This window comes from Oncorhynchus keta, chromosome 32 (assembly GCF_023373465.1).
Source record: "Oncorhynchus keta strain PuntledgeMale-10-30-2019 chromosome 32, Oket_V2, whole genome shotgun sequence".
Lineage (NCBI taxonomy): Eukaryota > Metazoa > Chordata > Actinopteri > Salmoniformes > Salmonidae > Oncorhynchus > Oncorhynchus keta.
The window spans coordinates 7,167,026-7,179,189 of record NC_068452.1 but is presented as its reverse complement, the minus strand read 5'-3'; the positions used below and the strand labels follow the sequence as shown (position 1 = coordinate 7,179,189).

The 12,164-nt window shown below is 41.5% G+C and overlaps 1 protein-coding gene across 4 annotated transcripts in view; it reads left to right on the top strand.

Moving 5' to 3' along the window:
• LOC118364955 (peroxisomal acyl-coenzyme A oxidase 1-like) overlaps positions 1 to 12,164 on the top strand; it is a 37,648-nt gene that overhangs the window by 5,985 nt on the left and 19,499 nt on the right. For 2 of the 4 annotated variants that reach the window (XM_035746793.2, XM_052490604.1), the window contains exons 3-6: positions 6,545 to 6,705; positions 9,265 to 9,372; positions 11,364 to 11,483; positions 11,596 to 11,711. In XM_035746793.2, the coding sequence (XP_035602686.2) occupies positions 6,545 to 6,705; positions 9,265 to 9,372; positions 11,364 to 11,483; positions 11,596 to 11,711 (505 nt within the window). Of the gene's footprint in view, positions 1 to 3,081; positions 3,243 to 6,544; positions 6,706 to 9,264; positions 9,373 to 11,363; positions 11,484 to 11,595; positions 11,712 to 12,164 lie in introns of all 4 variants that reach the window. The other 2 variants (XM_052490606.1, XM_052490605.1) reach the window with 1 other exon arrangement.

The following is a 12,164-nucleotide window of genomic DNA, read 5'->3' as shown; positions in this document are numbered from 1 at the left end:
TAGCCATCTTCCTCAGTCTGCTCCCTCCATTCTGATCACACACAAGGCTCCTCAGCTGCAGCAATAGAGCGCCAGACTCTCTCCCTCGCTTAGCAGTGCTCGGCTTAAAAAAACAACATATGTATATCGAATATCCAGATATGCGACAAATTCCTGATACTATTGGAATAGTGAAATGATTTCAAAACCCCATCCCTAGTATGTGTGACTCATGGAGTACTGTTGCAGGACAGCACCATCTCTCTAGGCAGAGCAAAGGTCGCATCGAGATTAAAACTGTGTCACATGTTACGCTATGTCCTACCCTTTCACTTATTAAAAACTGCCAGTTCACCTCAAATATGTTTAGCCTTAACTAGCCCAAGTCGAGTATAAAGGTCAGACACTAGTTACATATTAAAGGCCTCAGCCAGGAGCCTATATTTTCTCTTTGTAAGTCTCATTTGATAACATCTATTTCTCAATATGACAATGATGATGAGCAAATTGAAATGGACAAATCAGAGCACATTTTGTAGTGAAACTAAAGGGATTGGGTTTGTCCAATGTCAATTTTTTTTCTAGTGTTAGAGATTCTCCGGTACTTCTGTATACTTTTTAGCCAGTACTTCTGTATACTTTTTAGCCAGTACTTCTGAAAGTAGTGCTCACGAGCCAAAAGTAAACCCCCAGAAATGGTGTACTATGTCACATGTGCACCACATTTATTGCTCTCTGTCACTCTACTGTGTTGTGTGTGCGAGTCTTGCTAGCTGTCACTCAAATGGTGAGGAGCTGAAGCTCATTGGCTAGAACTCTAATTGCTAGGGGGCTGGCCCATGTGGAGTAAAATGGCACTGCACAGCTTCATGTAGACCGTTGCTTTCAAACTAGGGATTTCGTTGCTAATTGAGGTTAAAAAACATAGTTCTGATAATAGATTATGCATGTGGAGTTGAAGTCAGAAGTTTACATCCACTTAGGTTGGAGTCATTAAAACTAGTTTTTCAACCACTCCACACATTTCTTGTTAACAAACTATAGTTTTGGAAAGTCAGTTGTCATGCACAAAGTAGATGTCCTAAGTCATTTTTCCAATTGTTGTTTACATACAGATTAATTAACTTTTATAATTCACTATCACAATTCCAGTGGGTCAGAAGTTTACATGCACTAAGTTGACTAAGTTTGGAAAATACCAGAAAATGATGTCATGGCTTTGAAGCTTCTGATAGGCAAATTGACATCATTTGAGTCAATTGGAGGTGTACCTGTGGATGTATTTCAAGACCTACCTTCAAACTCAGTGTCTCTTTGCTTGACATCATGGGAAAATTAAAAGAAATCAGCCAAGACTTCAGAAAAAAATTGTAGACCTCCAAGTCTGGTTCATCCTTGAGAGCAATTTCCAAACGTCTGAAGGTACCAGGTACATCTGTACAAACAATAGTATGCAAGTATAAACACCATGGGACCACACAGCCGTCATACAGCTCAGGAAGGAGACGCGTTCTGTCTCCTAGAGATGAATCTACTTTGGTGCGAAAATTGCAAATCAATCCCAGAACAACGGCAAAGGACCTTGTGAAGTTGCTGGAGGAAACGGGTACAAAAGTATCTATATCCACAGTAAAACGAGTCCTATATCGACATAACCTGAAATCCCACTCAGCAAGGAAGAAGCCACTGCTCCAAAACCACCATAAATTAACCAGACTACAGTTTGCAACTGCACATGGAGACAAAGATTGTACTTTTTGGAGAAATGTCCTCTGGTCTGATGAAACAAAAATAGAACTGTTTGGCCATAATGACCATCATTATGTTTGGAGGGAAAAGGGGGATGTTTGCAAGCCGAAGAACCGTGAAGCACGGGGGTGACCGCATCATGTTGTGGAGGTGCTTTGCTGCAGATGGGACTGGTGCACTTCACAAAATAGATGGCATCTTGAGTCAGGAAGATTGTGGATATATTGAAGCAACATCTCAAGACATCAGTCAGGAAGTTGAAACTTGGTCGCAAATGGGTCTTCCAAATGGACAATGACCCCAAGCATACCTCCAATGTTGTGGCAAAATGGCTTAAGGACAATAAAGTCAAGGTATTGGAGTGGCCATCACAAAGCCCTGACTTCAATCGTATAGAAAATGTGTGTGCCGAACTGAAAAAGTACGTGCAAGCAAGGAGGCCTACAAACCTGACTCAGTTACACCAGCTCTGTCAGGAGGAATGGGCCAAAATTCACCCAACTTATTGTGGGAAGCTTGTGGAAGGCTACACAAAACATTTGACCTAAGTTAAACAATTTAAAGGCAATGCTACCAAATACTAATTGAGTGTATGTAAAATTCTGACTCACTGGGAATGCAATTAAATAAATAAAAGCTGAAATGAATCACTCTCTACTATTATTGTGACATTACACATTCTTAAAATAAAGTAGTGATCTTCACTGACCTAAGACAGGGAATGTTTGCAAGGATTAAATGTCAGGAATTGTGAAACTGAGTTTAAATGTATTTGGCTAAGGTGTTTGTAAACTTCCGATTTCAACTGTATGAACTACACATTGACACATCTAGCCCAAAAGGGAAGGTTATTATTTTTTTTAAACACATACTTAGTGGTCTTCTAAGACCTAGAGCATGTATTTAAAGGGATATTGCAAGATTCTGTCAGTTAAGTGGTTTTCTACTTACCCAGAGTCAGAAACTCGTGGGTACTATTTTTAAGTCTGCGTACAGTATGAAGGACATTACAGGTAGTTTTGCGAGCCAATGCTAACTACCGCTAGCGCAAAACTGGAAGTCAATAGGTACAGTAGCTTATGCTTGCGTACCTATAGACTTGCATGACTGATTACCAGAATCTTGCAGAATCCCTTTAACAAATAAAAAGCCTTGCGTTTACAGTAAGGTCATGTTGACACTAGTGTCAACCCTAAACCTGGGTCCTTTTTAGTAGGCACAAAACACTTTTGAAATGGAAAACTATAATGCACATTCTTTTTTTTTTTAATGAGTAAAATGACCACAAACCTGCTGAGTGGTCCCGCCCAGTCTGTCCATCCGTCAACCTGTGTGTCTGTCCCCCTCCCTCAGCGTGTTTCGGGGCAACCATCACGAGGCTCTGGGGCTCCACTTCGTCATGTTCCTCCCCACCCTGTACACCCAGTGTAACAAGCAGCAGTTGAAGAAGTGGGTCCCTCTGGCTGAGTCCTTCAAGGCCCTGGGCACCTACGCCCAGACAGAGTTGGGGCACGGTCAGTCCCCATACAGAGAATTTATAATAACGATACCGTAAAGGCACAATTTACACGACCATAAAGTGCTTGTGCAATTGTTTTAACTAGCTAGCTAAGTATATGTTTGAATTATGGAAAGGATCACAGGGATTCTTAGGGATGGACAGTTGTCGATCCTTGACGTAGGATTTTCTTTTAATATTGTTTTCAAATCATGGGGTGGACATTGTGATCAAACGTGATTATTTGTAGGTGTTTGACAGATCACTGTAGTTGTTTGTGTAGACAAAATGTGCCCAGACTGTAGGCCTAACTCAATAGGTATTAGCTAAACTGAATAGCCAAAACATAATTTGCTAGATTCAAAATGTCATGATTGCCGGTCTGTTTTTCGAGTCCTCATAACCTGCCCAGTACCTTGGACAAAAGAAACAATTGAAGGACAACAACAAAAAATCCCAACATTGCGCTTATTAAACAATATGAAAAAATCCATTCCCGTCTAGTTTTTAGTTTCATTCCATTCCTCAAACCCCTTTTATTTCCTCTCCTGCTGCTAGTAGTGGCCTATTATCCTAATGAATTGTTCCCAAGCTTATGTCAGTTAATTCTGATTGCTATTAAGTCTTGATTTTCCTCTACTCCCCATGTTCTCTGAATTGAGATTACTCATTACATATGATTAACCCTAACATTGTATAATTTGGAGCTTTTTTTAATCAAATGACCTAACATTCTGAAATGTGCATTTGATTGGATGGATGTAGGCCTAATCTTTTGGCTGTTTGTGAATTTAGCTTGGATGAATGAATATAGGCCTAACAATTTGTTCTTGTCTGTCGAAGTTTCAAGTGATAGAGAAGACGCACTGTGTCCTGCCAAAGAACATGCAGTGTGATTTCAGATCCCTGAATATTCCATTGTTAATCTGAAAGCAGAGAAATCTGTGCGATGTAAAGACAATTTTGGCCATGCCAGATGTCTCTTGTTACCAACGTTTCACTTCTATGACGCTGCGAAGTGGACATTATTCACGATTACGTAACCATGGCATTTCCATGACAATACTACTCTAGGGAATGTCTAGGACTGGCTTTTCAGAATTTTCTGAAGGCCTTCTTTTTTTCAGAGTTCTGGTCTGGTTCACTTCTTCTCAGCAACTCACTAGCTAGGCTTCCATGAACTTTTCAAGTGATTTTCAAGTTTGCATAGAAAATAGATAGACTTTAGATAATTGCCTGCTGTCGTGAGTTTTAATTTGAATTATCTTGTGTCAATAAAAACAGCTGGATTTAATGACCTTTAACCTCAACAACAGAGAATCAGAAAAACCATAGTGTTGAATAAAAATGTTGTGGTCAAAGTGTTTCCATTACCCAATTTAGGCAAATTGCACATGAATAAATTGGCAACACTGTGTATGCCGTCCCACCTATCTGTTTCATGTCTCAGGTAGCCCGCGAAAGCCAGCATGTATAGAATGCAATAATATACAAATATTTTCCATATTCTAATAATAATATTAGTTTGCATGTGCCAATGTATCGCCACTGCCCGTGCCATGGTGAAACTTGCCAACCAGAAAAGCAAGGTGTACGTAATTCAAGCCCTCTTGAAAGTCAGGATAATCCTTTTCCTGCAAGGAAACATTTTTTGTCTAGTTACGTTGCCAGTGTCCCTTCAAATTTGTGACAATCGGCATTTATTCGAAAAACACTAGTTCCGTCATCATTTGTCGCAACGAAGAAGGTTCGACAAAAGAAATAGCCACCCATCGAACTTATTAAAAAAATGTTGCCGATCTTTAGAAAACGTCTCCTATCTATTAATAATAATTAGGTGGGTGCTTACGTGTGTCCTATTTCGTACATGTAAAAGTGTGTACGCATGTGTGAATTGGAAATTAGTTAGTTTTTATTTTACACTCCCTCCGACACCCTCAGAGTGGGATCTCGGCCAGGGATCAGCCATTATTGACAGCCGCCCTGGAGCAAAAGTGCCTTGCTCAAGGGCACACCGGCATATTTGTTTCACCTAGACTGCTCGGGGATTCGAACCCGTGACCTTTCGGTTATTGACCCAACAGTCTTAACCGCTAGGCTACCTGCCGTCTCGTAACACGTATCGCACAGATCATTTTTTTACAACTTTTGCTTTTGTCGAATAATCCTGTCAATGGAATACTGCCTATTTATTGTCTTAACCTTAAATGCCCTTACAACTGCTTCACCCTTCCTTTATAAACTAAAGCAGGGGTAGGCAACCGTGATCCTGGAGTTTTGCAGGCACTTCATGTTTTTGATTTAACCAACCTGGAATACCAGGTGTGTTGAATTTAGGTAATCACTGAATTAGCTCAATTGGTCAGGTGTGGTGCGTACTTGGGAAAAAATCCTGCAGTCCCTGTGGCTCTCCAGGAACAGGGTTGCCTACCCTTGGACTAAAGCGTCTACTTTAAAAATGCTAGTTTTACTGCACTAGTTGGTAGCATTAACCTTTTGTGACTAGGGGGCAGTATTTTCATTTTTGGAATAAATAACATTCCCGTAGTAAACTGCACTAGTTGGTAGCATTAACCTTTTGTAACTAGGGGGCAGTATTTTCATTTTTGGAATAAATAACGTTCCCGTAGTAAACTGCACTAGTTGGTAGCATTAACATACAGATTTATTGGTTGTCACACATTTGACATTTTAGGGTTGTGTTCATTAGGCCACACGATGAACTTTTACAATGGAAAACTAAATTGGCCATTTCTTAATGGAGCAAGTCCAGTTTGAACCTTCTTGTGTCCGTTTAATGAACACGTCCCAGAGTTTGCGTCACAATTCATTTGGAATTGAAAATGTTTTTTTTTTTTCAGTGAAATGAGAGAGTACAGGTTACACTGCTTTTGGAAATTAACATTTCAGGCAAATAAATGAAGTGTTGCAACAATCATGCATGAGAAGGTTATTTTGAATGAATGAATTTATGATTCTAATCAGTTCTCTGCAGACAATTTGCATGACTAGCTCAGTTTAATTTTTTAAATTCTTGCACTTCCCCCCCCATCCCTTCATCCATCCCTCCATCTATTCATCCATCCTCTCTGCCCCCAAAATGTTATTTACCAACACTTCTAATCTCCCATCTTTCCAACCATCTCTTCACTGTCATGTCCCATTTATATGGTCTATTATTCTATGCCAAAATTTGCTTTCTCCCTTGGCTATACCTTATTTTGCATGCCCTCCCCCAATGTCCTATCCTTCCTTTACCCTCTTCTCCCTTCAAACTACTCTCCTACCCCCTCCCCTTGCCACTTGGCGCTGCCCTAGCTGTGTGCACCGTGGGCGGGCGGAGCCCCTGGACCTCCACCTGGGAATGTTCCTGCCCACCCTGCTGAACCAGGCCAGTCCTGAGCAGATGGAGACATTCTTCATACCCGCCTGGAACCTGGAGATCATCGGCACCTACGCACAGACAGAGATGGGCCACGGTAAAATGCCAAACGAACCGTACCTGATCACCAACCTCCCGTCACACACATGCTCTGTGGAGTGGACAAGTGATGCATGCCCAACCTCTTCGACGTTTGAGTCGAGCCACCAGATAACTCTCCCATAGTCGTTAGGGAATTTCTTAAAAACGTCTCCCCAGACAGAACGTTTGTGTTGTTAAAGATTCTGTTGGGGGTAGGTTCCTTGTTCCTTATCCTTATCATTATCCTCAATCATTGGCTTATTGGTGAAATCAGCAATCAGATAATATCGTCTTTAAGTAAATCAATCCAACCTTTTTATTTATGCAATTGCAGGCAGAAGTTGACAATGGAAACCGAGTAAGTTCTGCAAAATAAAAAATTAATATGCTTGCAGTCGACACCTACTCATGAGACCAAGCCCATGCAAATACAGTTATACAAACCTGCAGGAGAAAACGATAGTCCCGTGTTTTCTAAGGGCTCAGCAGTCATTTTCCATTCCCGTGTGGCTCACAGTGGTGTGTCTGACTGGTCTCTTATCTCTTTACTCCCCTGCAGGGGTCTGTGTCTATGCATCTCTTTTAGCCTTGAGGCGCTTTTTGACTGCAATAACACACATCTCTCAGACCGTTTCTTATAAGAGGTAGAGACTAGAAAAGAACCGTGGAACAGTATTAAACCTTATTATACATATATATATATTGCTAATCTGTGGTCCAGGACCCTATAAATGTAGTGTGTGTGTGGGGGGGGTGGGGGTCTTAGCCCTTCCCCTTCTATTAATACAACATAAGCATAATCAATTATAATACATCAATCATTTGGTGTAGCCCCTATCATGACCCCAAGGTGAACCCCACCATGCAGCAATTTTTTAAAATCTCAATATCAAATTGTTTCTGGGTAACAGTTAAAAGTACCTTAGTGTGATTTTTTTCAATTAAAATGGTCAAAAATAAACTAAAATGGCTTCTTAGCAAAGAGCAATTTATCAAACAAGTATTTTGCTAGCACTGTCTGGGAGTGGTCTGAGTATGGAGGGGGAACTCAAAAAAACTAGCTGTTATTGACAGAGATTTTTGGTACTAATTTACCACCTGATGATGTCACCAGGCATTCCAAAACTCCATCCCACCAAAACAGGATGACTTTTTAGGCAGTCTTTTCAAACAGCTCTTACACGAAAAGGGCATGATAATTTTCACAATTTCACAGTATTATTCCAACCTCCATAGTGGAGTGATATATAAAACACAGGAATCATATTTTTGACTGCACTGGGCCTTTAAAAAAAAAATGCTATTTAAAAAAATTGTAAAAAGGGCATTTCACTCTTGCCTTTTACTCTGACTAAAACCACTAATACTGGCTGGCTTGGAGAGTGAGTGTTGTGGGCCGCACAGCTTCGCATGGCTTCCCTTTTGGAATGTGCTCTGCCCCTGGTTCTCACACAGTCTTGTTGCCAGCCACGGTGAACGTCCATGCCCACTTCGAAAGCACCCTCGGTGACTTCCTTTCCCAAACAGGTACCTTCCACCGCCTCTGTCCCTTTTGTCCCCCTTACTGTGTTTGGAAGAATATTGAGTTTAAAGACGGACAACCAACGTGTATCTTCACCGTATAAACGTAATGGGGCCGTCAAACGATTACAATAATGAATTCAGGTAGTGGTGTTAGTTACAGGAATACTATGTTTTGATTGTAAAGGAAAGAAACACACAAAATAATCTGTTTCACCATAACACAAAAGTCACTGGAACATACAGCTGGCTATTAATGGTCTCAAATGTTTTTTTTTTTTTTAAGTAGGCCTACTCTCTCTTATCAATGTTCTTGGAAGTTTAACAGTTCCCCACATACACACTCGAGTACTGTTAACGCTTAATTTGTTCCCATTTCGAATTGGAAGGTTGACTATAGGGGGGGGGGAAGAACTGGCTCTATGGATACAAAGAACATTTAAACCTGTCCAACAATGTTATGAGTTCCACAGAAGACTAACAACAGCTCAGCCAGGTCTGCGTTAATGTAAAATATACTACAGCTATTAGATCTAGCCGAGGCTACGGATCCATGTTCTTCACGAACTAGTCACAAACTGCTGCTGCTAGTAGAACTGGGATCATCGTTGAAATCTTTTAACCTGAGAGATAAAACAGTAGCAAAATTAACCCAACATGTTCTACGCTGTTAACTTTGACAGCCCTAAACCGTACACATATTAGTTATGCAAATTGTAAGAAATAGATAAGAATTTTCTTTTGGTTTTGATCTGTCAAACACCTACAAAGGTTTTCCCACTATAGAATAACTTTTTTTTCAGGTGAGGGAACTGGCGAACAAAAGAAAATGTAGAAGACAGTATACCCACTAGACACAACAAATAATATATTTACTGCTGTGAGATAAAGTTTAAAGTTACTTTATTATTTGAGGTTGATGTCTTGTCAGGTTTGCACTCCATAATATTTGAAAACATGAATGTGCTCCTGCCGTAACTTAGTGATAACTCTCTCTTTCTTTGGTTTTGTGTGTTGTGTGTTTGGGGGCCTTGGTGTCTTTCTCGTTGCCTAGGCACCCACCTCAGGGGGCTTGAAACCACGGCAACGTATGACCCGGCCACCCAGGAGTTTGTCATGAACAGCCCGACCATCACCTCCATCAAGTGGTGGCCTGGGGGACGTGAGTACACGCACACACTTTAGCTTCAGGGCCCATACACATACAGTGCTTTTGGAAAGTATTCAAACCCCTTGACATTTTCCACATTTTGTTAAGTTACAGCCTTATTCTAAAATGGATTAAATCTATACACAATACCCCGTAATGACAAAGCAAAAAAAACTGTTTTTAAAAAAAAATCACATTTACGTAAGAATTCAGACCCTTTACTTACAGCCTCGAGTCTTCTTGGGCATGATGCTACAAGATGCTATGAGCTTGGCACCTGTATTTACATTTACATTTAAGTCATTTAGCAGACGCTCTTATCCAGAGCGACTTACAAATTGGTGCATTCACCTTACGACATCCAGTGGAACAGCCACTTTACAATAGTGCAGGGGGGTGAGAAGGATTACTTTATCCTATCCTAGGTATTCCTTAAAGAGGTGGGGTTTCAGGTGTCTCCGGAAGGTGGTGATTGACTCCGCTGTCCTGGCGTCGTGAGGGAGTTTGTTCCACCATTGGGGGGCCAGAGCAGAGCAAATATTTGGGGAGTTTCTCCCATTCTTCTCTGCAGATCCTCTCAAGCTTTGTCAGGTTGGATGGGGAACATTGCTGCACAGCTATTTTCAGGTCTCTCCAGAGCTGTTAGATCGGTTCAAGTCCGGGCTCTGGCTGGGGCACTCAAGGACATTCGGAGACTTATCCTGCATTGTCTTGGCTGTGTGCTTAGGGTTGTTGTCCTGTTGCAAGGTGAACCTTCACCCCAGTCTGAGGTCCTGAGTGCTCTGGAGCAGGTTTTCATCAAGGATCTCTCAGTACTTGGCTCCGTTCATCTTTGCCTCGATCCTGACTAGTCTCCCAGTCCCTGCTGCTGAACAACATCCCCACAGCATGATGCGGCCACCGCCATGCTTCACAGTAGAGATGGTGCCAGGTTTCCTCCAGACGCAACGCTTGGAATTCAGGCCAAATAGTTCAATCTTGGTTTTATCAGATCAGAGAACCTTGGTTCTCTGATCTGATAAAAACAAATGTAGGGTCCTGGACCACAGATCTGACAAAACAATTATTTTTGTTTTGTTGTCACATGCACCAAATACAGCAGGTGTAGTAGACCTTACAGTGCTTCAGAGATGATTGTCCTTCTGTAAGGTTCTCCCATCTCCACGGAAGAAATGTAGAGTTCTGTCAGAGGGACCATCGGTTTCTTGGTCACCTCCCTGACCAAGGCCCTTCTCCCCTGATTGCTCAGTTTGGCCGGGCGGCCAGCTCTAGGAAGAGTCTTGGTGGTTCCAAACTTCTTCCATTTAAGAATGATGGAGGCCAATGTGTTCTTGGGGACCTTTAATTCTGCAGAAATATTTTTGTACCCTTCTCCAGATCTGTGCCTCGACACAATCCTGTCTCTGAGCTCTACGGACAATTCCTTCAACCTCATGGCTTGGTTTTTGCTCTGACATGCATTGTCAACTGTGGAACTTTATATAGACAGGTGTGTGCCTTTCCAAATCATGTCCAATCAATTGAATTTACCACAGATGGACTCCAAGTTGTTGAAACATCTCAAGGATGATCAATCGAAACAGGAACGCTTCTGAGCTCAATTTCAAGTCTCATAGCAAAGGGTCTGAATACTCATGTAAACTAAGGCATTTTGTTTTATTGCAAAAATGTCTAAACCTGTTTTCGCTTGGTCATTATGGGGTATTGTGTGTAGATTGCTGAGGATTGTTTTTTAAAATACATTTTAGAATAACGCTGTAATGTAACAACATGTGGAAAGTGAAGGGGTCTGAATACTTTCCGAATGCACTGTACAATCAAACCAATCCCCAGTTAAGTCTGTGGACTTAGCTTCTGAAGAAAACACATTCCACAATATTGCTGAACAAGATCAAACAATTTACTTCTGATTCTCATTGCAGTGTGGACTAGAGACTTAAATGACTGCCAAATTATTTCAATAGAAATATTTTAATAGTGAGAATCTCTCGCTCCCCCCCCAGTGGGTAAGACGTCTAACCATGCCATAGTTCTGGCCCAGCTCCACACCCAGGGGAAGTGTCACGGCCTGCAGGCCTTCATCGTACCTCTCCGCAGTATGAACACACACATGCCACTGCCAGGTACTGTACATACTGCTGTGCTTGTGTCAAAAAGAGTGTGTCTGGCTGTGTCTCTGTATGTAGCATTGGTGGTAGCCAACTGTCTAATGAACTCACTCTCATTCTCTCTCAGGTGTGGTGGTAGGGGACATAGGACCCAAGTTTGGCTTTGATGAGGTTGACAATGGTTACCTGAAATTGGAGAACGTACGAATTCCTCGCGACCACATGCTGATGAAATATGCAAAGGTGAGCGACTGGGCAGTTTCAAGGCACATTTCAAGGAGACACTGTTCTTTGTTTCTGTTGGTTGATTCTAATGCTGTCGCCAAGCTTAGATTTTAAGGTATATTGTATGCATAATCCTCAGAGCGTGTATACTTACTACCTGGTTGTCCTAGAACTGTATACCACAGACCAGTGGCGGTCTGTGCAGTTTAAGATGAGGGAGGATGATTTAATTATTATGATATTTGTTTTAATGTATGAGCCTTACTTCTATTAAAGCATATTGGATGACTGTCATTCATATTCCATTCACCCAGCTCAATGTAGCATCGATAGGTTTAGGCTACTACATGATACCCGACTTATCCCTATACCCATCCTATGAATGAAAGTTCACAACATAGGTGGAGCTACATTTTTGTAATCAAGGTGACAGACAGTGACGCATTCAATACCACCTTGCACACTCTTGCC